Below are 25631 nucleotides of genomic sequence, written 5' to 3'. Positions count from 1 at the left end.
TGCTTTCATTTTATAAGAGGAACAATGATGAGGTGGGAATCAGCTCCCAGAATCCAGTTGTACTGAAAGAGTAGCAGAGCTCCAGTGAAGCAAAACACAGTCACTCTCTTATCATGGAAAGTCCAGCCCTTCTACCACACATTTCATGTGAGTAACTGAATTACAGCATTGTCTCCTAGCAAAAAAAGAGGTTCTCCTCAGCATGTTATCAGATCTTACCTGATACTCTTGCGGTCACAAATCCATACAGCTCAAATTCAATCCACTACTGCTCAATAGGAGTCAGTTTCTGAAAAGAGATGCTGTGAGTGCTGTGTGGAGGAAGGCAGTGAGACAACAGTTGTGATTCATTAACACTAGCTCTTGGCAGCTTTGCTCAGGAAGGCCTGAGAAACGCTTGGCATTTCACCGATCTCCATGACAGACACTGAGATCATTCTCACCTTGTCCTCAGAGGCAGAGTAAGCTTTCAACAGGTCATGCTTACTTCTGTTGTCTCACAATGACCCAAGTGTTACAAAAAACGGCAGGTAAGAAGATCACTTCTAAAGATCATCATTGTCAGTGAAGAAGGTGCACTCAGGGGTCAGCATACTAGAAAAAGATAAGTTCTCCAGACAGAGCCTGAATTCAGATGATACGTGAGTCTAATATACAGTATAGGAGAAGAGAGGTGGTGCCTATCAGACAAATATAAGGTCTCTTCAGATCCACACCAACTTTAGAATAAATACTGGAGCCCACCTTCTCAGCAGCAGCGAAATGGCAACAGATGAAAAGTCTCCTGAACCGTGGCCTGGGGGCCTTCATGTCCAAAGCCCCCCCTATGTAAGATTTTTTTTGCCTGCACTTATTCTGCTTTTTCTGTGATGTGTGTTGTGATACTAGCTTTCGTGTTGTTGATTTTACAACTGCTTGGCTACAGTTATCCAGCATTTGGTTTAGAGTGTAAATGTGTAAAGTGGACTGTGGGAGTCAATGTATCCATCGCTCTGCTCCTGTATAAGTACAGCTAATAATCCGTCCATCAATTTTTTTGAACTCACATTTTCTTCTTACAGGATTACACGGTGCTGTAACATAGTATCCCATTAGCCTCTTACATGAGACACCAGATTCATAGCAGGCCACACATACTTACATTATGGCAGTTTAGTGTCACTAATTAATTTAAAAGGTCGTCTCCATGGGGTATTTAAAGAAACCAGAGTACCTGAAGGAAAATCAAGTGGAGATGTGGAAACCACATGCAGACGAAACACGGATAAGGAGCATCAACAACTCACCCTTGTGATACAGTTGGACCTTAAAATATTTGCAGCACTGCATTTATGCGTCTCACCACTGGTTCATGGTTGTCAGTTTGTGTTTATTGATAGATGCAAGATGGGAAAGAAAACACTGAAGAGAAGCTTAAAGGTGAATGATAACATCAAAGCATGAGAACACACAACTGTCTTTTACACTTGATTTTATTTAAGCTGCTAATTTTCAAGATCTCAACGTGAAAGCAGTAGAAAAAGCTCCATTCTGTACCTCCACTTCGCAGAATGCCTTCCCAATTGTTGAAGCCAAATGTGCGAAGGGGTCAGAGGAAGGGATACAGTGATATTTTTACATTTAGTTTTGTTTTTTATTAAGAAAATGAAGATGCTTGGGATCTTTACAAATTCATATGTCAATACTTTATGTTCTGTTTTTTGAAATAAAAATGATACTTCTTGTTCAAGTATAGTATTATATAAAATTAAATTTATATAAGGTTTATAAAACCCTTTTAAGATATATATACAGTACATTATGGTACATTTAAACTAAGTTTACTAGGTGAATGTGTAAGAGTCACACTAATACAGGAGGATCTGTATAGTGGTGTGGATTTCTTCACTCATCTCCTATTTTGCTGATGTTGGTGTTAAGTCTTTTTTATCTTCCTAGTTTGTTATTGATACATCGTCATCAGAAAACCACATTAGAAGAGGCTCAAATGATCAAAATCGTTTTAACCCATCTTCTGATGTTTTGCTTCACACAAATATACCTGCCAAAGAAGCAGTCGTTTGACATTATTCCTAAGAAGTAATAAGTGCAGTACAAAAGTTATGACAGAGTGGTTCAGGGTCTTCCAGAGGTAAAAATGTGACAAAGAATTCAGTGCAACAATTTGCAGACAGATCAGCCAGCAGAACACATAAATAACTTTGTACCCAGCCAGTGTAAGTTAATGGAGGGACCAGCAGAAGCCCGAGAGTCGGGAGTGGTTCCATCCCCCTTACGCAAGTTGGCAGTGGTCCTCGTATGGGAACCCAATCGGGACACCCACAGGTCTGCTTGGGAGATGGAGTCTGGAGCTGCAGCCCTTTTGGGGTCCTTGGGGAATGAAAGAGGGTGCTGTCTGTGACCTTCCTACTTCCCTTATGGCCCAGATGTACTACCCAGAAGATGTGGCGTGGCACTGGAGGGATTCCTGGGTCCGGCATAAAAGGGGGCTCCCTAGTCAGAGTCAGGAGGCAGCGGGGATCATTCAGTTGGTGGAGAGAAGGAGGAAGAATTGTGAGGTTTGTGTGATTTATTGTATACTTGTGGGTTATTAGTGGAGAGAGGATTAAGAGGAAGTGCCTGGAGAGAATAAAAAGCCTTTATTTTATCTTAATAATGAGTGGTGCTTTGCCATGTCTGCGGTTTGGGGCTCTCAGGTGCCCCCTTGTGGTCACAAAGGCCACCCAACTTTGATAAAACTGCAAAGACATTCACTGCTACACTGAAGGAAACAAACCTGCTGAGCTAACATGATGACCTCCTCACATAAGTCTTGTATTGTGTTTCATAAGAGAGACATCACTTGATTGCTTTAGATTTCCTGTTAAGCCAGAATTTAGTTGGTCTAAGTTTGACTGAATATCATGTCAGCAAGCGAGAAGTGTTCAGAAACTGTTAACATGAATAGAGTCATGAGCTTGACTTGTGATCAGGTAGATCCATTAGGTAAACAGAGGCTCTACTACTAGTAATGGTAACCTCCTGAGGCGCAGTTACTTATTATGCTGCATGATTGTTATTGTTCTAATTAATTTGAAATGGGGACATATTTATTGCTTTTTATTGCCATTACTTTGATTTAACAATTTGTGTTTGTTAAGTGTACTATTTTATGATTCTACATTTTTGTATACTAGAAAGACTACTACCTTGTACTATAAAGGTATAATGACAGTAAACTGAACATTGAAGGATTCTTTGGAATGCTTCAGTTCTGCCGATGACGCTAAACACCAGTGTAGCACTAGGCAAGGACAGCTGTGAGTGAATCACTGATCTTTGCCAAAACACCAATTTCAGCATGTTCACTGTTTTGTAAGTTCTTGGTGTTAGTTAAGCAACTTACAACAAATTAAATATTACTGTGTGTTTGCATTTAATTAATCCATTTGTGAAACTCCCACAACACAGCGTGTTCCAAATTATATAAAAGAGGGATTGGCAGTGAGGTTAATGGATTGGAGTCCCTGGTTGCACACAAAGTACAAGAAGAAGGGATTATCAATTGTGTACGTAAAATTGTATACCAGTTCTGAATATTGATGTTTAGGTGACTCCTCACTAACTATTTTGTTTTTAACCAAAAATGAAACATATTTGCTTGGGCTTCTTTGGCTCCCATGAATTAACAGCATCAGTATAACTTAGACCAGCTGTGTTATATGGGTCGGAGACGGTGGTACTGACCAGAAAGCAGGAGACAGAGCTGGAGATAGCAGAGTTGAAGATGCTAAGATTTGAATTGGGTGTTACAATAATGGAGAGAATTAGAAATTAGTCATTTCAGGTTGGAGACAAAGTCAGAGAGGTGAGACTGTGTTGGTTTGGACATGTGCAGAGGAGAGATGCTGAGTATATTGGGAGAAGGATGTTAAAGATAGAACTGCCAGGCAAGAGGTAAAGAGGAAGGCCTAAGAGGAGGTTTATGGATGTGGTGAGAGAGGACATGCAGGTGATGGGTGTAACAGAACAAGATGCAGAGGACAGAAAGATATGGAAAGAGATAATCTGCTGTGGCAACCCCTAACAGGAGCAGCCGAAAGAAGAAGTATAACTTTGGTGAGACATGTGCATTTTTCTCCTTTTGGTTGTGTGCTAGAATTTTGTGTGTAAGTTTATCTCTAATTGAAAGAGATACCAGCATTAATTGGCTTGTAGTCTGACCTGTTACAGTTTTGAAAACAAGTATATGGATGAAAGCTTAAGATGTGCAGACGGTCCGTATCTATCTATCCATTCATTTCTCTTAAACATAACTAACGCAGAGGTAATAGTGACCCAGAGTGAGGGACTTTCCAAAAGTAAGATCTGTGTCCAAGTAACTGCATATACAAACAAAGAAACTGTAACTAAACTGAAGTTCTCTGGAGACGTGAAGCTTCCATTGAGAGAATCGCAGAGAGCTAATATTTAACAAATGAGGGAGCTTAAAAGAATCTTCTACTGTCCCACTGTTAGGCAAAAATAAAAGTACAGTTTGTGAAAATCTTGTCTTTTGTCCATTCCAGCCCACTCACTTCTCTCCTCTGGATGCCTCTCCCAAAACCCAAAGCAGCCACAGGCTCCTGATCCTGGTTGGAGGTGCAGTCTTAGCTCTGCTGGTTGCAGTACTGGGAGTACTGGTTGCTGCCTACCTTGGAGGAACAGCATGCTGGAATGTGAGTAGATGACTTTTTCATTTGGATAGCAGAGGCAAACATAAATGACAGGTAGGATGCTCTCCTCATGGTGTCCTGAATGGAACATTAAAACATATTGCAAAGTCACCATCATGTGTGTCATGTAACATTTTGTCTGGATAAAAATCTCAAAAAATCAGGACACTGTCTAACGATTCCTCTTTCTCTATCAGGCTGCACTAATACTACTACTGTCTTGCACATGAAAATGCAATGCAAACAGAAGACTCTGTTGTCTTCTCTAAATACATACAGTATGTTGCACTTCAACAGTAAAGAAGAATACCAGAAGAAAAATCTCAGAGGGCCCCAACAAACCCCAATGGTTCTAGCAGCTACACATGAAACTATGGAGCCTTCTGACGGATGTGAAGCCTCCTGTCATCGATGACAACCATTACCTGAATTGTATTTCAGACGCCAACATAGGAAATCCACCTGCAACAGACCTCCACAAAACACAGATTAAATTTTTTAAACTAAAATAAATATTTTGTGCTTTTTAGGATATATAAAATAGCAAAAAACTGACGAGTCCCCACACATAATGTCATCCCTGCACTGTTTGCACAGAGCAATAGCAGTTTGGAGAGAAAATGAAATCAGATGATGTATGGCCATATCTATTATAGCCATAATCAACAGGACAAAATGTAGTATAAAAAAGTTCAAGACGTGTAACCAGAGTCACAGTCAAAAGACTGTCAAAACCACAGTTTAAGGTGAGGGAAACAAACTCACAACGAAAAAGCTAAGAACTAAATATCAGAAATAATGACAAGTCTTTTTTTGCGCCCAGTCTTGGACAACCAGGAAGTGCTCCAATTTTTAAACTGTTGCAGTAATGATGCTGTGCATCACACACTCCTGGTCATCCAGCCTAGTAATGGCATAGCAATTGTTGAAGAAAAATCGCAGTGCGCTCACAAGCAAAACAAGATGGTGCTGTAGGTAAGTATATTTCGTTTATACGTGTTTGGAAGACACCCAGAACACTGACAGACACGCAGACTCAGAGGTCCCAGAGAAAAACACATGCTTTTATTTTGTTTCTTCACTACACAGTCCTTTGCACCTCGCACACAGTGCACAACCCACCAGCACTATTTATCACAGTCCTTTCCTTCTTCTCTGCCGTCCTCACTCCTCCACTCTCAAGCTCTGTCCTCTGCTTCCTGATTCCGGCTCATCTAATGGAGTGAGGTGGCCCCTTTTATAATGCCCCAGATGGGCTCCAGGTGCTCCGAGACAATCTTCCGGCAGTGTGACAGAAGTGCTGCAGTCCCAGGTGTTGTACTTCTCCAGGCACCCCCTGGCGGTGGCCATGGACCCCAAAAGGGTTGAGCTTCTGAGCTCTGATCCCAAGGCCCTGATGCAGACCAGTGTCGCTGCTCTCTTGTGGCCTGGAGGAGGTATTGTCCCTCTCCCAGCCTTTCCACCTTCCAGGCATCCCGGGTGGACAGGATCCCCAGTAGTCCGCCACTGTGTCAAAAACACCTGAATATTACCATTAGATTCCATACCCTCAGAAAAATTTGAGAACAATACTCAGAAATTTAGAGGTCAAGGAACAGTAGGGAAAAAAATTACATCTTAAGTCAGATCAAGAAAGAGGCCCACTCCAAAAGTGTGGCCTGTGGATGTTGCCCACCAGGCTAGCTCAATCCATCTTTAAAATTTAAAAAGTTAAACAGGCAACAATACTTGAAATCTACATAAAGTTGACAAAAAAGAGGTCCATCATGATATAAAGAAGAAAATATCTATGAGGTCCCCAAAAAAGTGGGGCACAACAAGCCATTGCTAGATTACCAAAGACAACATTGATGATTAAATCATCAGTGGAAGAGGAAAAGGAAAAGGAAATACTGCTGGTGCAATCAATGAAGAAGATCCTGTCAGTTGAACATGGGATTTTGGTGAGCTCAATGGAAAATGTTTCTTTTCTTTGTTCTTTTTTCCCATCTAATCGCATTGGAGGCAACCATGAGCCTATTAATAAAGGTGCGCCAAGCAAGGAGACAGCCCTAGACACAGGTAGATAATAACGATATACATAATAACATTGGGTTCTCAAAATGTTTTTATTATCATGCTAATCTCGTTGCAGTTTTCCCCCAAATTGCAACAAATTGGCCACAAATAACATAGTTTTAATTTTATTAGGTCTTCTGAAAAAACGTTTATCAAAATAGTTTCTGTTTTTGAACAGAGAGGCAGACAGATAAGAAATTAATGGTTTTTTTTATGCCTGGGGATGAATTTTGCATTAAACTAATGTTTCAAATCTAACTAATCAGTTTAATCATGATTTAATGAAGAAGTAGGTAGATGGAATCAAGCAGCCAGTGGATCATTTGTAGACTTGCTGGCAACTGTAAAGAAGAGGAAGCTCTGGGCACATTCAGTCTTGCAACAACCATCTTAGAGAATACACTGTGCCAAGAGGAAGGAAAAGAAAAGGCAGAAGACAATATGAAAGAGACGACTGTGAAGTCTTTCAGAGCATTACAGGACTGGCAGGAATGGTGGAAGACTTCCAAGGTGTCCACAAGGCTCCAATGACCTAGCAATACAGGGACTGATGGTAATGAAGAATCATGATTTAGGATAAAGATGCACTGACCCAAGGTGAACTGGCCAGTGTTTTATTTTCAGAATGGAAACCGGAGAAGGAGCTGTATTTTAAAACCCACTGCATATGGTTCAGAATCAACAGACGTATTGTGGATAACAGTATGTGTGCCAAGGTTGTTATTTTGGGTGCCATTAATTTAGCAGGGGTGAAATCTGCAAAACAATGGATTAAATCTACAGAAATAGCATATGATGCAAAGCAGAAAGCACTGACTAAAAATATCTGTGAACAAGTCAACAGTACGGCTGCAAATATTTTAGAGCTGCCAAAGAAGCTCTTTTGACTGAGCTAATTTGAATTTTCAACAACTGCCAGAATCTTTTATGCAATACATTAGAAAGTCTTAAAAAACTGCACGTAACTATGTTGGACTGGATGTGGACTATGTAGTTTATTCTTGTGTGACGTACTCCGATGTAAAGTATGAGATTGCTTCCTTAATAAAATCACATTTTTCACCTCTCAAACTCCTAAACTGAGAATTTTAATTGATAATGCCCCAAACACATAAGAAAAGTAACAAAGTGACTATTTACATGCAAGCATGGCTTTGGATCATCCATAAAAAATGTTTGTTGACTCTGATAGAGTTTGGGGAAATACACATTGAGATTACAGTTAGATAGATAGATACTTTATTAATCCCAAGGGGAAATTCACATAATCCAGCAGCAGTATACTGATACAAAAAACAATATTAAATTATAAAGTGTAATAAAAATGCATGTAAAAGCAGACAATAACTTTGAATAATGTTAACATTTACTCCCCCAGGTGGAATTGAAGAGTCGTATAGTGTGGGGGAGGAACGATCTCCTCAGTCTGTCAGTGGAGCAAGACAGTGACAAAAGTCTGTCACTGAAGCTACTCCTCTGCCTGGAGATGACACTGTTCAGTGGATGCAGTGGATTCTTCATGATTGACAGGAGTTTGCTTAGTGCCCGTCGCTCTGCCACAGATGTTAAACTGTCCAACTTTACTCCTACAATAGAGCCTGCCTTCTTAACAAGTTTGTCCAGACGTGAGGTGTCTTTCAGCTTTATGCTGCCTCCCCAGCACACCACCGCGTAGAAGAGGGCACTTGCCACAACCGTCTGGTAGAACATCTGCAGCATCTTATTGCAGATGTTGAAGGACGCCAACCTTCTAAGAAAGTATAGTCGGCTCTGGCCTTTCTTACATAGAGCATCAGTATCGGCAGTCCAGTCCAATTTGTCATCCAGCTGCACTCCCAGATATTTACAGGTCTGCACCCTCTGCACACAGTCACCTCTGATGATCACAGGGTGCATGAGGGGCCTAGGTCTCCTAAAATCCACCATCAGCTCCTTGGTCTTGCTGGTGTTAAGGTGTAAATGGTTTCAGTCGCACCATTTAACAAAGACTTTGATTAGCTTCCTGTACTCCTCCTCCTGCCCACTCCTGATGCAGCCCACAATAGCAGTGTCATCAGCGAACTTTTGCACGTGACAGGACTCCGAGTCGTATTGAAAGTCTGATGTATATAGATTGAACAGGACTGGAGAAAGTACAGTCCCCTGCGATGCTCCTGTGTTGCTGACCACAATGTAAGACCTGCAGTTCCCAACACGCACATATTGAGGTCTGTCTGATCCATGCCACCAGGTGTGAGTCTACTCCCATCTCAGTCAGCTTGTCTCTAAGGAGCAGAGGTTGGATGGTGTTGAAGGCACTAGAGAAGTCCAAAAACATAATTCTTACAGCACCACTGCCTCTGTCCAAGTGGGAGAGGGATCGGTGTAGCATATAGATGATGGCATCCTCCGCTCCCACCTTCTCCTGGTATGCAAACTGCAGAGGGTCGAGGCGTGGCGGACCTGTGGCCTCAGGTGGTGAAGCAGCAGCCGCTCCATGGTCTTCATCACATGTGACGTCAGAGCAACAGGCCGGAAGTCATTCAGCTCACTAGGACGTGATACCTTTGGGACTGGGTTGATACAAGATGTTTTCCAAAGCCTCGGGATTCTCCCCTGCTCCAGTCTCAGGTTGAAGATGCGCTGTACAGGACTCCACAGTTCCTCCACACAGTCCTTCAGCAGTTGTGGCGATATTCCATCTGGTCCCACTGCTTTGCTGGCACAAAGTCTCCTCAGTTCTCTGCTCACCTGTGCTGCTGTAATTGTGGGTGGGGATGTCTCACCTATGCTGGTATCAGCAGAAGGATGGTTGGAGGATGCAATACTCCGAGGTGAGAGTGGGTTAGGGTGGTCAAACCTGTTAAAGAGGTTGTTCATTGGTTTGCTCTCTCCACGTCTCTCTCGATGGTGGCACCCCGCTTCGAGCTGCAGCCAGTGATGATCTTCATCCCATCCCACACTTCCTTCATGCTGTTATTCTGCAACTTCTGCTCCAGCTTTCTCCTCTATTGCTCTTTCACCACCCTCAGCTGGACTCAGAGTTCCTTCTGCATGCGCTTCAGCTCATGCTGATCACCACCTTTAAAAGCCCTTTTCTTCAGGTTCAAAAGGCCCTTGATGTCACTTGTAATCCATGGCTTGTTGTTAGCATAGCATCGTACTGTTCTTACTGGAACTACAATGTCCATACAGAAGTTGATGTAATTAGTTGAGAGTCAACAACTTCCTCAATGTTCTCACTATGTGATCCCTGCAGGATATCCCAGTCCGTGGTTCCAAAGCAGTCTCTCAAAGCCTGCTCTGCCTCAGGGGACCACTTCCTGAATGAGCGCGTGGTTGTAGGTAGCTCCCTCACTCTTGGTTTGTAGTGAGGCTGAAGCAGAACCAGGTTATGATCTGCTTTCCCAAGCGCAGTTAACAGCTTATGCTTGGTGCTCTACATGTTTGGCATTACTGTTTGGCAGTTCTTGAGACACCCTTAGTTACCTGTCTTGTTTGGCCAAAAGGCAGGTGTGCTGTCTACACAGGGTGCCCTCCATGATGATATTGCATGCATAAAGTATGCAGTATTGTTATGGAGTGGATAATTCATCATCTTAGGGCTGCAAGTTGCAGTCTTCCTCATTTATTAACCCTCATTGTTGCACACATGAACTGCAAATGATCTGTAAAAGGACTCTGGGAAATTCCCCAGAGCTGTCTTACTCACAACACAGAACGGTGCTGTGAAACCCAGTGAAGAGCAATTCTGTGTGACACTATTTTAATTCAATGTATTTTGTATATTTTCCATTTAATGTTAAGCACATTTTTTTTGTTATCTTGTACATTTCACATTTTAATCTTAGATTAGACTAACCAGATGACTTATGACGCAATTGTTAGATGGTACACTTGACAAGATAAAGTGTTTTGCAGATGGTCTAAGGTTTTAGGCAGATCTGCCCATTATCAGAGTAGCAAGTCAGCTATCTGGCCTGGAATCCCACATGGCCATTGACATGAGGTTTCGAGAGAGAGACTCCATTCCATCAGAAAGACTGCTGTGTATGCATCTCCTCAATTACTGAATCTAAAAACCATCAACAGAACACTTCTCGTTTGACGATGATATTCCCTTTGGTGTTAATCTTTAGTTTTCAAATCTTTACAGAAGGTATTATTCAGTAAGATTTCTAATTTTGAGGTGAGGGTGTGGTTTTATTAGGGTTTATATCCAAAATTTATTACTATTTACTGTAATTCATTTAGTTCTTTTACTATTATTCTGTTTTACTAAATACTAATTTGGTTTTAAATGTGTATACTTTGTGTATCTTTAGTGATTCAGATAATAAACTAAGTGCCGGTGGGTGTTTGTTCACCTTGCAAGGGGCTGGTGCCCATTCCAGGTTTTATTCCTGCCCTACATCCAATGATTGCCAGGATCCAGCTGCCCCACAAACCTACCCCTGATAAGCAGGTTTGGAAAAGGGATGAATTAAGTAAATGCAGGAAATAGAGGGCACCTGGTGTGGGAAAACTACCATATTTCTCACAGGAGCTGCCCCCTGTATAGGAGGAGAGCATGTTGGGAGAAATGCATAAGTGGTCTCAACTAGAATGTATCAGCCTTCCACGTGTCTGAGTTATTCCCAAAAGGTTGCAGTATATCATCCTTTAGCTCTGTAGGTCATATCTAGGGACATCTGTGTTCATTCTGAAGCTAGAAATCCCCACATGGAGGACTGAGGAGTGATATGCTGTGCATGCAGCACTCATAATCAGTGCTTAAAAGGAGATGGTCTGTGTGTGTCTTTCTGTGCACATGTTAAGTTTAAGGTGTGAGAATAGGCTAATCCTTAATGAATTTAGTGAGCCCCTCAAACCCCACGAAAATACAAGTACTCCTTGATCAAACCTCCTTGATGAATCCACAAAACGCTTTACAACAATTTTGAGAAGTATTAGCCATTCAAAGAAAGCTGTTCACTTAATTTCTCCAGAAATAACATCTAGTTGAGTTTTGAGGGTCAACAAACTCCCACTATCCTCCACACTGCATTACTTGGTAATCTACTGTTTGTTGCTTCAACAAATGCCTCTTCTAAATCTGAGGACTATTTCTTTCATTCTCTCAAATGATAGAAAAGAGTAGTTGAGTTCAGACAGGTCATTGCCCAGTTGGCAGTTTCCTATGGCTCCAGACTTCTTGGTTGCCTATTCAGTTAACACAGCACTACACATGAAACAGTGACATATCTTGTAAATACTTAATGACAGCACAGCACATTTCACGGGAACTAAATTAACACTAGCTCCTGTCTCGGTTTAGGGATCAAAGCAAACAAAATGTACACATTTGGTGTACAGTACAGCCTACTTTCAGCAAAGTTTCTGTGAATCTTTATTTTGAAACCTTTAGACTTCTATTCACCCTCTTTTTAATTATTGGATTTTTCAGTCATTGTTCTGGAGATGGCAATTTCTGTTCTTTTCATTGTATGCTCACTGCCATTTTGTGCTCATCTTTGCATAGCTGTGACCCTATTGTTTACAGTTGCTATGTCCATTGCCAGTCATGTGGTGTATTCTGACTATAGCCTGCCTATATAAGATGGCTGTACTGCAAGTTTAGTACCCTAGCTTTAGGAAAATCTTATCAAAGTTGTTATTCTAGTCAAAAAATTTCCCTGTTAGAGACTTTAGATTCTAGTGTTGGTTTTGACTCAGAGCTTTGCCTTTTGACCTTTATTTTCTTCTATTAAGTTACTAGTTTTGGACTCCTGTTATTTGCCTGTTTGCTTTAAAACATGTCCATATCTTCTCACACAATCTGTTTATTTCATCATTTGGTTTTCTTTCTCTTTTCCATATCTGAGGACACTTTTGCTTGAAGGTGTCCCACAACTTAGAGTAGTCAACGTCTCTGTCTTGATTTTTAGCCACAAGCTGAAACTCCTATTATTACAGGAACAATTGAAAGCTGTTGCATTATTCTTGTACAACCTTCTGGTAGAATGACATTTACAGGGGAGATTTGATATAGGCTTGGATTGCTTGTTGAGTGGGCTTCCTGTTCCATCTATTTGTGGCTAGCCATGTCCTAATGTAATCTGAATTTAGAGCATAAAATATAATTTACAAATGATGTGATGAGTTGATTATTTTATTTGAGGCACTTCTTAACTTAATAGAACTGTGTCAGGGTTACTCCAGTTAACACTAGTCAAACATTCATACTTTGAACCCAAGGACTTCATAAGAAACAAACTAACATCCTTTCATTTTTTACACTAGCTGTTGAGGACCCCTTCATAAGGCAGTTTATATTTAAGGAAAATTTTCTGTATATATATACTAGCCATCCTCCACAGCTTTGTCCGTGTATTAGTGAAACAGCACAGTGAGGAGGGCTCTACCCGGCTCCCTACACCTGATGTCACTCTTCCCCCTCCCCTCGGCCTGCAACCTCTCTCTCGGATTAGCGCGAATAAATCGCTCCTGCAAGTGAACTATGATTCTAAGCGCAGTGAGAGAAGTCGCAAAATCAACCGGAATGTTCAAGCAAATTATAGAAAAAAAAAGATGTAAATCCATTAAGTAGTTCTCTTGTTCGCTAACTAAGTGGAGTTAAGGTTACGCCCCCAGGCAGACACGTGAGTGAGGAGGGCCCCACCCCTTCCCTGCAGCCCGATGAGTCTCTCTCAGATTCGCGCTAATGAAATGGTACTGCAAGCAAACTATGATACTTAGCGCAATGAGAAAGTCACAAAATCAATGGAATGTTCAAGCAAATTATAGAAAAAATCATAATCTAAATCCATTAAGTTAGGGGTTCCCAATACATTGATCGCAATCGACCAGTAGATCGGAAAGGTAGTGCAGGTAGATCACGTTGCATTCAAAAAAATTGTTTTTAAATGTTAGTCTATCTTTAATCCTCCCTATGGCATTTACCACTTGATTGACATACAGGGTGGCCGGTCTGAGATCTCTTTTCTTCTAACACACTGGTCATCCTACACGCGCGCAAGCTACTGCAAAACTCCGGCTATCTAAGTGATCTAGTTAGCCTTCCAATTTATATCGACTAAAGAAGGGATTTAAAAAAAAATGTTTTTTATGGGCTGGATGTGGATTTGGAATTTTTCTCTCACAATGTCGCAATCGAAGTGCGTTTGTCTGATCTGTCAATCTATCATTGCTATTCCAAAGAAGGAAAATGTGGAAAGGCACTTTGGAACTGTTCATAAAAACTATGAAACTGACTTCCTTCCGAAAAGCGATCTGAGAAAGAGAAAGGAGAGGTAACTAAAATCGCAGTTAATCGGACAGCCGTAATTTTTCACTCGGCTGAATTCAAAAGCATCGTTCCGGGTGAGTCATTCGATCATTAAGCATAAGAAGTCCCTCCAAGATGGAGAGATAAGAAAAGATGCCTTTGTTGAGGCAGATGGCTAGGGAGAAATTCCTGTTATTTCATGACCCCTGGCCAGAGAAAAAGGAGTTTCTCCTTGCCATTTAACATGCAGAATACAAGCAACTTAATAATGATCGATGGCCGCTAGACTTGGCATTTTTTTCCGATCTGACCAACATGTTGAATGAGCTTAATTTACAGCTGCAAGGAAAAGAGAAAACCATGGTCAATATGATTAGCTCAGTTTATGCTTTCAAACGAAAAATGCAACATCTGTCCTCAAAGCTGCAGCGCCTTGATTTGGGGAACATCCAAAACCTCACGTCAGAGCTGGAGATGCAATGTAAGGTGTGTGCGAAAATTGTCTGTCAGACTTTATCTAATGGAAAAAAAGTAACGATTCAAGTGTTGTCCAATGTAGCGGAGTAAGGCCAGAGTTATATTTCACGTGACGCATGCTGCAGCGGACGCTCCTGCTACGCAAGCGTTGTAGTGTTTATACTTCCGCGTGTACTTTACGTAAATCTGGACAAATCCACCAGGTGGCAGTGCGAGATATTATCATGGTGAGAACAGGTTCGGCTTCTCTGTGTTGTGAATTGCCTAGAACACCCATTAAATTCCGATGACACCTTACCGCAATATCTCTGAAAAGGATGTTTATTGATTAAATCCATCAATCCAGGGATGTGTCCATTCCAGCAAGTATTGGGCACGAGTGAGAAACAATCCCTGGACGAGGCCTCAGCTCATCACAAGGTGAATACAAGCACACACATACACTAGTGTCATTTTAGCAGCACCAGATCCCCAAATCTGCATATCTTTGGAAGGAAACCGGAGCACAGTGTGGAATACAAGCAGGAAATACCAGCAACATGACTCCCTGTGAGACAGCAGTGCTACCGCTCTGCCACCGTGACACCCCCATGTGTGTAATTATTAGCAGTATTCATTATTTAAACAAAATTATATGTAAAATGATAAAGTAAACTACAAGGTTAAAGTGGACATTTCCAGATTAAAGCCGAAATTTCCACTTTAATCACAAAATACACGATTTCACTGTGTCCTTTATTTTTTTCTCAGTGGCTCAAATACAGCGCTATACATTATGTTGCTGTTGTGAAGTTGCAGAAAAAAAAGACGGCACAAAAGATGGTATGTAAGACTTTTAAAATGTATCGTGTCATTACGATTGGGAATATGCGACACTTGAATATAAAAGCACCAGGAATGCATCTGTATGTCGGCATTTTGCTTCACCACATCGAACCATTCATCAAAAAGCGAAGCAAGCACATCGATCCCCGAAGGATCTCCATAGAGGCTTGCTGTCACATGTAGAAAGTAAACAGAGACTCTGACGTCACGTTCCGACTTTTAGCACACTGCGCTCCCTGACTTTTTGCTGGTACTGCAACTCGCGCACGCGTCGCGTTAATTTCTGAGGACCTGCTCAGGGGCCACGTGAAATGAACGCTGGGAGCGCGTGGCAGCCATGATGCTTGCGCATACGCGTTCTGAGCGTGAAGTATAAACCGTCCCTAAGAGCAGCGTTTCTTCTTCACATATGTACTCAAGTAAAAGTAAAAAGTATGATGCAATAAAACTACTCTTAGAAGTACAATTTCAAGTAAATGTAACAGAGTAAATGTAACTTATTACTACCCACCTCTGATACTCAGTGTATATATATATATATATATATATATATATATATATATATATATATATATATATATATATATAATTATAATTCTTAATGTAGGTAGATCATTTTGACCTGGGGCCTCATGTATAAACGGTGCGTACGCACAGAAATGTTGCGTAAGAACTTTTCCACGTTCAAATCGCGATGTATAAAACCTAAACTTGGCGTAAAGCCACGCACTTTTCCACGGTACCTCATACCTTGTCGTACGCAAGTTCTCCGCTCGGTTTTGCAGACTGCTGGCACCCAGCGTCAAAGCAGTGCTACTGTTCCTGTGTGGTTAGTCATTATTTTCCTGACGCGGCTTTATAAATACACAGAAACTAACCGCATATTGTTTATTAGTGTAACGCATCTGATTGTAATTAACTTGTAACAATATAATGGTCCAGGGAACAGCCATAGTATTCCAAATACCATAGCGTTGTTACTCTCACTTCTCCTTCTTCTTTCAGCTCCTCCCATTAGGAGTTGCCACAGCGGATCATCTTTTTCCATATTTCTCTCACTGCACCACTCGGAGTATTTATATCACTGTATCTGAGTGTGAATCACAGCAGCAGCTGATCGGAAAGAGAATTATCGGTATACAGCTTTAAGGACACGCTGTCTCAGCCACGGCAAAACGTTTCAAAGCCTTTCCTGACCTCGCGGTTCAGAAACAGTTTCATCCCAAGAACTATAAACGCATTTAATCAATTGCACCTTATAGAACTGTTAGGACGTATAAGTACAATCACCCCACTGTAAACTTGCACTACAGTTATAATATCTCACAACCTGAGCCACTTTATAAAGCGCGTATTTACATATGATGAAGATATCATTTTTAAGGTGAAATGCAGCAAAATATGCTTGTTAAATTATATAGATAAAACTTTAACTTCATTTAAATAATCTATATTCTTCACTGGGAGTGTCGTGAAGGATAGAATAATTAAACATGTACTATGAAAATATTTCAATGTTCCTTAAACGTTTTGAAGAATCGGCGCTCTAAGCTTACAGATGGCTTAACTTCTATTATAGAGCTGATTGTATGCCGATCGGTTACTTGGGGAAAGAAAAGCACTGACTGCAGTGACGGCTACGCCAATATATATTGAATATAAAACAGAAAGAGAAAATAACAACACAGCTAAAAACGCAGCAACAAATTTCGGCAAACGTTAAATGCTTGTGTCATGAGCACGAGGCGGCTAGTGTCTGCAACATACGTGGCCATCCACTGTGCATAAGCTACCTTACTGACGGGCAGGCGAAGGAGTAACCGATTGTTCCTCTGCCCAATGCCACCACAAGCCTAGAGCCGCCCCTGATTGTACTGCTGCAATAAATTATTTCATCGAAGTGAAACATGTTTAATAATGTGCTTTAACTCCTATCATCATGAAAATGACATCACGTATACAGCTCATTATTTTAGTTATTCAGAGAGCTGTAATATCACGAATGTAATGGATTCTGTGTCCAGTTGGAGGAAGAGAGCCGGTTTAAGAAGCAAGTAGTGATTCAAACACATAGAGCACATAGAAGATCAAATACAAAACAAAGCATTTAACGTGCTACTTTAATTACGATGTGATTTGAGAAACTGGTTGAGTAAACGATTTTAAGATGAAGTTTATGATGTTCTACTTTAATGACAAAATAAACTACGTGATTAAAGTGGAAATATCGAGATTAAAGTGGACATTTCGTGCTTTTTCCCCACTGTGTGCCTTTTTTTCTCTGTACCCTAATAAGCTTTCATATGACACTCAGACAGTGGGCTTACAACTCTTCTTTTCACGGCGACTTTGATATGTGACTTCTTTTTTATTTCCGGCACACTGCTATTTTGTGAACGTGAGCTTTCAAGTTTCTCCAACACGCTATGTCACTCGATCAACTTCATTTTGTTGATTACACCACGGTTTATTTGAACAAATAGTATGTTTTTCATTTGCCTCCACTTGGTATTCGCTGAAATTCTTATATTTTCCCCCGTGCTTTTCCCATTGTCTTTTTACAGAAGGCTGAGCTTAAGAGCGATTTATATTGATTTGCATATTCAAAGAGGCGTAATTCTGGGAGGATTTGGGGCGTTACATAATGCGCGTGCACGAGCGTTAGTTTTCACGCTGATCGGGATTTATGTAGCAGAAGAACGTGGAAGTTGATGCACAGATTCCTGCATCTGGATTTTTCTGTGCGTAAACACATTTCGCTTTTGTGCTTACGCCATGTTATAGTGCGAGTTCTACGCACGGCGTTATACATGAGGCCCCTGGTCATTTTTAAAGTAGCTCACAAGTCGAAAAAGTGTGGGCACCCCTGCATTAAGTAGTTCTCTCGAGAGAAGCGGACAGACAGACAAACGGGTCTAAAAAAAAAAAAAATTTCACGATTGGACCACGAAATGTTTAAAACCATTTCTTAGCAAGCACCTATCAGCCAAGGGTAATTTACATTCCAAATTTCAAGTCCCAAGTCTTCATTGTTCTGGAGATTTTGTGAAGAGTGAGTCAGTGGTATTTGCCTTTTATATATATATATATATATATATATATATATATATATATTATTTATTTTTACATAGTTTTCTAACAATTGAAGCACAGGTAAGTTTGTGAGTTAATAACAGACTACATTAATATTCACTACATTAAATGTGATGCCCATCATTTTATTATGTTACCAGCTTATACCCAATCACATTAGAGGAGTCAAATTAAATAAAAAATCAAGACATTTAGAAACTGTGTAAATATGAATTTCTTGCAATAGCCATGCTTTATTGTTCATGTTTAAGAGATGCAAGTGAAAACAGCTAATTGTTATTTCAGAGGGGCTCCAGTGACAGTCTGCCTTCTCAGCTCACAGTGCAAAATGAAGCTTCATTGCTATTGGCCCTTACCAGAGAAGACCACTCTCCTGGCCCTGGAATCACATGTGACCTCCGAAATGTAAGTCACCAATCCTTTAAGAACAGAGACTTGAAAAACAAAACAGGCCATTTGGTTAGGTAATATCTAAGCTGTCCCCATATATTCTTCAGATACATTTTAAATAAGTGATCAGGGTTTTCACTCAGTTGCATGAGTTGGTTGTTTGTTCCAGATCCTCATGACCGTTTTTGTGAAAAAGTCCTACCTGGCCTTTGTGTTGAATGCACTTTGCACCAGTGCCCTTAAGTACACGATTCACAATTTAATCGAAAGAATTTTGTTAGATGTGTTCGAGAATTTTCAAGATCTGGAAGAGGTTCTCATGCAGTTGTTGTAAAATCTGGGCCCACAAAACTCAAAAGAGACTTCAGTTTCAAATACCAGATCTTAAAACTCTAAGTAGACTTCAGAATATGGAGTAGGTTTGACTCAGCGACCTAAGCAGGTCTGGACCCCAAAAGGTCAGGATTGTAAATCTTAAAAAAGGAGTGGGGAACCATGAAACCCCTGGTGCAAAGAACAAAGCATAGTTTCTAATAATAATTATAAAGCTTATTGAAAATGAAATTTAAAAAGCAAACAAGAAATCTAGTTTTTCCAAAGAGGTAACCAAAAATGAATAAATTCCAAAAATGAGAGAATCAAAATGAGAATTTACACAATCCAAAACAAGTGGAATCTTGGAAATGGGAGATAGACACACACACATTTCAGACCATATATAAACTGCTTGACACAATTGGCTACAGCCAAATACTTTCACATTCGTGGACCAGTATAATCGGTGCCAAAAGTGAGCACCTCAGTGGTGAGCTCTGCAGCCGCATAGCTGAAACCTTTGAGTTCAAATCCCCTGCCAGCTGTTGTATGTGTGGATATGGCGTGCTCTCTCTGTGTCTGTAGAGGTGGATTGGGTAAATGGTTGGGAGTATGTGCTGATATCACGTTGCTGCACCCACCACATGACAAACCACCTGAATTGGGACCCAAGTGCAGCGGGTGACACCTCAGCACCACACTGAAACGATTGGGTAAATCACACTTCAGAAAATAAATTGAAGAACTCAGCATTTGAAAATCTTATTAATGCTGCTACTTCAAAATATCTAGAAAAGGAAAGGCTGGGGCATCCCTGAAAAAGGAAGCAAATGATCCCAGTGAACATTCTGAGTTATTCCTTATAATGGCCTAAGATGCTGTGATCACCTTTGGGTATTCTTAGTGGACATTGCTTGTTGTATAGGACCCCCATAATAGTAATGCTTTGCCCAAGTTAGAAAAATGCAACCAATCAAACAGCTGCCTATGCAGTCATCTGGCTCAGGTTACACTGGAGTTATCAGATTGTTCTTCCATTTTTTCAGAACAGTTATTGTGCATAATATTCTGCATATTTCCCATATTTCTTCCAGGCCTGATGTCATAACTTGTCTTTCCTTAATACTCAGAGGTCTATGGGCCCCCTCTCTCTCTCTCTCTTTCTGTGTCTTGGCAGCACTACATGTTGTATCATGGTCAGCCAGAGGGCTGTGTTGCCAGAAGGATCAATCCCTCAGATCGGCCAGCCCCCTGCAAGGAGCTGGAATTCTTCTTTCTGGCCGTGCTGGTGAGTTTTTTTTCTCTTTTTTTTCCAGAATAACAATTACTGCTTTTCATGGAGTGCCTACAGATGGATGGATAATGACCATCATAAGGCAGTCAGTACAAGCATCCTCTTAGTGGAGGACATCTCTGCTGATGCTGGACCTTTGGATTATAAAGCAATTTTCTGTTCCATTGCACCAAAGGAGTTAGTTAGAACTTCATAGATCGACACATAGAAGTTTATTTGTCCTCAGAAGGAAAGTTGGCTTTCTACAGAAGTTCCATAAATTAATAAATGCATAAATAAATAGATAAATAATTATATATACACATACACTATGGTCTGAACACACCCAGAATGACTAAAAAGGAAGAAAAATATCTCTATTATAAAAGAAAATCTTGAGACGAGACAAAACTATTTCCAAGAGATTTTTTCAAGTCTCGCGAGATGAGATTATTGTCAAGTCCCGCCCTCCTCTCAACCGTTTACGGTTAACGGCCCACACCCACAGTCCTCTCACCTCTCATTCGTGTGAATGCTTTTGTCAGTTCCTGTGCTCTCGGCTCTTTTAAATTTTCGCATTTTCCTCACTTTAAGTTCCCAATTAAACAAACTATCTACCATAAAGGCTATGGAGGAATATTTCGGACAAAATGAAATAAATAAATAAATGCGTAAATAAATAAAAGTACTGTGAAATGTGAGCATAAATAAATAAATGTGTCATGAAATGAGAGCCTTAATAAATAAATATGTCATGAAATGAGAGCATAAATAAATAAATGTGTCACGAAATATGTTTTTCGTTTGCTTATTTATTTATTTCATTTATCCGTAACATTCCTGCAAACCGTCATGAAATACGGCTTGAAATAAAACTGTCACTTTCACTCGTCAAAGTTGAGAGGGTGGGCTCTAACACGCCCTCTAGTTACTGATTGGTGAATCGATAGCACAAGAATTAATTAGAAAAATGCTTACTAATGCCGATGAAATGGATTCTGCCGAAGATATTACGTATTTCAGAGAGAGAATTGAAGATTTATCGGAAGAAATTACAATGTTGGCGGTCCTTTTAGACTCCGATATAGATGAAACTGATTTTGAAATTATCGAAGAACAGGTGGAACGAACTCGACTACAGTCCAGTTCAGGTGATGCAGTACCCTGCTCTGGACGTCCATCCTTTGACATTCCAGCTGAATCAATAGAACACCTTCTGTCATGCAGTTTAAAAGTACGACAGATTGCAGATCTATATGGTGTATCGGAGAACACGATCACAAGGCGAATGAACCAGTTTGATGTATGGTAAGCTGCAACGGCTGTATTAGTTTAGGTACTTTGACATGGAATGCCCAAAGCAGCTCCAACTAATATTTTGAACTGAACAAGCGGGTTAGAAAATGGATGGATGAACAACTTTGCCACTGATCAGAGCTGTACAGTTGTTTGAAAAAGTAGCTGCGAATATGCAACTGACTTTATACTCGTAAAACAAGGGTCAAATACTCAGTTCTAAAAGGGCCGCCAACATTGTAATTTCTTCCGATAAATCTTCAATTCTCTCTCTGAAATACGTACTATCTTCGCCAGAATCCATTTCATCGGTAGTAGTAACCATTTTTCTAATGAATTCTTGTGCTATCGATTCACCAATCAGTAACTAGAGGGCGTGTTAGAGCCCACCCTCTCAACTTTGACGAGTGAAAGTGACAGTTTTATTTCAAGCCGTATTTCATGACGGTTTGCAGGAATGTTACGGACAAAATGAAATAAATAAATAAGCAACTAAAAACCTATTTCGTGACACATTTATTTATTTATGCTCTCATTTCATGACATATTTATTTATTAAGGCTCTCATTTCATGACACATTTATTTATTTATGCTCACATTTCGCAGTACTTTTATTTATTTACGCATTTATTTATTTATTTCATTTTGTCCGAAATATTCCTCCATAAAAGGCCAGATTAGCGGAGTGTTGCAGTAGGAGTTGTCTTTCTGGAAGTCCATCTCCACACAAGTTCTCTGGAGCTTAGCCACAGTGACCCTTGGGTTCTTGGTCACCTCTCTTACTGAGGCCTTTTCCCCCAATTACTCAGTTGGGCCAGCTCTAGGAAGAGTTGTGATTATTCTAAACTTATTCCATTTAAGAATTACAGAGATCAATTTCTCAATAACTGTCAATGGTGCAGAAGTTTGTTTGTATTCCTCCCTAGATGTCTGCCTCAACATAATCCTGTCTCTAAGCTTGGCAGGGAATTCCTTTGACCTGATGGCTTGGTTTTTGCTCTGATACACATTGTCAGCTGTGGGACCTTCTGTAGACATGTCCAGTCAAGTGAATCTACCACAGTTGGACTCCAACCAAGACACAGTAACATCTCAACAATGACTAATAGAATAGGATGCACCCGAGTCAGATTTCAAGTGGGATAGCAAAAAGTCTGAAATGTGATATTTCAGTTTTTTATTTCTAATAAATTTGCAAAAATTAAAAAAATTGTCATTTAGGGGTATTTTGAGTGTAGCTTGATAATTTTAGCAGAAGGCTGCAATATAACAAAATGTGTAAAAAGTGAGGGATTCTGAATACTCCGAAAACACTATATGTGTAGTGGGGTGACGCACTGGCTCGCTGATTCAGTGTCTGGGAATGAATCCTGTGCTTGGCTGTTGTCCATACTGAGTTCCCACTTTTTCATGTCTGTGGATGCTTGGAAATTTTCCCCAACATTATCAACACTGCCGACACTAAAATGGCCCCCAGAGTATGCAAGCGCAGATGCATGTAAGCCCTGCTATGGAGTGGTCTCTAGACCCTGAGTCTGAGAATACAATGCATGTTTTTATAATTCTTTAGTTCCACACATTTATTCATCATGTCACGTGCAGTGTATTAAAATCAGTTATATTATGTAATACATTTCATTCTAGAACTTCTTTCCAGCTTCTGCTCCCTGCTATTTCTTCTAAATGTAAAACTGGTCCAAACTAGTCTCTCAAATATATAAAGCTGTGGTTACCTTGGTGACAAAACTGTACTAAATGCATGTAAAGATGCCTTCACTAACTGAATGTCTTCTGTTTTTCTTTCTTCTCAACATCTTTGCAAACAGAAAAATGCAACATTAGGGGCAGGCGCTCCTGGGATGAGTGTGATTGATGCTGCCACTCTGGGAAGCTTGGCGCTGCTTCTGTGTCATCAGCAACCCATCTTCTGGCTTCATCCTTCCACAGGTACCCATCTCAGGAGTCCATTTCTAAGGTTAACAAAGATTTTTGATGATATGTGTTGAGTCACTGTGTAGGTCAGTGTTATTAATGGATGGCATAGTTGGTAGTTGGTACTGCCTCAAAGTCCATGGCCCACTTGGCCTGACAACACACTGGGTACTCCTTCATCAACACCTACCTTTAGCCAGACATTTCAAATTTTGTCATTTTTTTTCCACTGGACAGCAGATACAATCTACTAACTTCAATATACTAGCTGAGTTGATAGCACATTGAGTTGGGATTAGTGTGCTTGACACAAAAAGCTGGCAAATGGAAAAAAAATGCAATAGCCAATTCTGTACATACAGTATTTGACTGTCTTCCTTCCCCACATGTGATCACAGTCAATAGATCACTTGAACTGAGACTGTCTTCACTAAAGATGACTGGACCATGTAGCCTTTGTTGCAAATAAGTTGCACTCAAAATGTCTAACACTGCAGCCAGGAGACCTTACTACCTGACCGATACCATAGCTGTCAACACTATCTTTGTTTAATATCCAACTCCCATGACCAGGTTGAAGTACAGTAGAAAACACAACAAGAGAAGAGGGACCCAAAGTCCTTACCTTTCACATATGAGTTTGGCCTCTGACACTCAGCTAGTGTGATTTTCATGATGGCCCACCTGACCTTTGAGTCTAGGACCTAGGCTTGCCAGATCCATTCAGGGAACCATGTAGGCCTTAAAGGTCTAATGTCCAGGCCTGGTCATTGTCAGTATGGACTTTCTGTGTTTTCTCATGTACCCCAAATCCCTAAAACTTGTGCATTAGTTTGAATAATAACTCTAAACTAACCCAGAAATGTGTGTCAGAAGGACTGTTACCATTGTGACTGTCCTCTACAGCTATTATCAAATTAAATATGGAGTAACTTACAGTAACATAAATGTTAAATTTTGCCACTAAGGCAGCTGGGTGAGTGGACCTCATGTTAGACTGGCACCTGGTCCACTTTCCTGTCATCTGCCTGATCCTGCTGTGGTAAGCTCTGTCCTATGATGACCCTATACTTGATTAACTGGGCCTGAAAATGTTTTGTTATGGTAGTTCACTTAGAAATCATTTTACTTTACTCATTAACACTAGAATTACCAAAGCCTATGAAAAAACTTTTAAACCCGGCCCACCTTAAACCCGTTTGCACCTCTCTGTCAGCATCTTTTGTCTTGTAAATGTGTCGATAATCCCAAGCAGCAAGCCACCTGCTATACCATACCTCCCCACAGTTCTCCCAGCTCAAGCCTTGACTATCTGGGAGTGACGTGCAGGAGTTTTAGAGGGGAAATAGTAGATTGTTATTTGGAACAATTACATTTCATGTGTGTTTTGTGTCTACAACAATCTGTGTAAACACATCGTTAGAACAGAAACGTTTTTCATGTTTTAGTAATAAATGATAAAATGTAGACATGAACTGTATAATGTGTGAACGCTGAAGTCCATAGATGAAATAAACATTTTCACAAAAGGTGCAAGTGCAATACAACAACTTGTGTGGTGCAGCAGTAAGGAATGCTGACGTGTAATCATAGGGTCCGCAGGATCAATTCCTGGGTGCTGTGCAAATTTACCATTTTGAGTAGTGAACTGCTCTTATTGTTAATATTATACAACAAAAACATAAATTTGATTTGCGTCTGTAACAGCCAGTGTAAATTTATAGTACTGTACTTGTAAAAGTTAGTGTTTTTTTTTTCACTTTTATTCTCTCACTGGGCCGGATTTACGAGTTTTTGCGTAGGCGTTGGTAATTCAAGTGTTAATGGTGTTCATTGTGTATTAATGTTTAATTTTTATTTGCAGCATCAAGAAGCTTTCATGATGCAACCATGCTTCCCAGTGCAGGTGAAGGGTGAGCTGCCATGTCCAGTGAGAGGTACACGTCTGCACCAGAAAGGGATGAAAGGCTTGTTTGTCCCTGCGGCAAACCTTCTTAAGTCCAGACTTAGTTGCCAGAGTTGCTTCTTGAT

The 25631-nt window shown here is 40.5% G+C and overlaps 1 protein-coding gene across 1 annotated transcript; it reads left to right on the top strand.

Moving 5' to 3' along the window:
- The first annotated feature begins 495 nt into the window (after positions 1-495).
- Positions 496-25631, top strand: LOC120537707. Its single transcript, XM_039766846.1, has 6 exons — positions 496-828; positions 4548-4697; positions 18679-18798; positions 20276-20386; positions 23495-23615; positions 25465-25631. The coding sequence occupies exons 1-6, from the start codon at positions 763-765 to the stop codon at positions 25515-25517; spliced, it is 621 nt and encodes a 206-aa protein (XP_039622780.1). The 5' UTR covers positions 496-762; the 3' UTR covers positions 25518-25631.

Source organism: Polypterus senegalus, chromosome 1, assembly GCF_016835505.1.
Source record: "Polypterus senegalus isolate Bchr_013 chromosome 1, ASM1683550v1, whole genome shotgun sequence".
Classification (NCBI taxonomy): Eukaryota; Metazoa; Chordata; class Cladistia; order Polypteriformes; family Polypteridae; genus Polypterus; species Polypterus senegalus.
Note: the sequence above shows the minus strand (reverse complement) of the source record. Positions and strands in the feature narration are given on the sequence as shown.

What these genes read in the sequence shown, in the direction of transcription:
- LOC120537707 (XM_039766846.1), top strand. Translation starts at nt 763, where the DNA reads ATGGCAACAGATGAAAAGTCTCCTGAACCGTGGCCTGGGGGCCTTCAT. An exon ending in ATGTCCAAAGCCCCCCCTAT is followed by an intron (nt 829 to 4,547) that starts GTAAGATTTTTT and finishes TGTCCATTCCAG; the next exon opens with CCCACTCACTTCTCTCCTCT. An exon ending in GAGGAACAGCATGCTGGAAT is followed by an intron (nt 4,698 to 18,678) that starts GTGAGTAGATGA and finishes TTGTTATTTCAG; the next exon opens with AGGGGCTCCAGTGACAGTCT.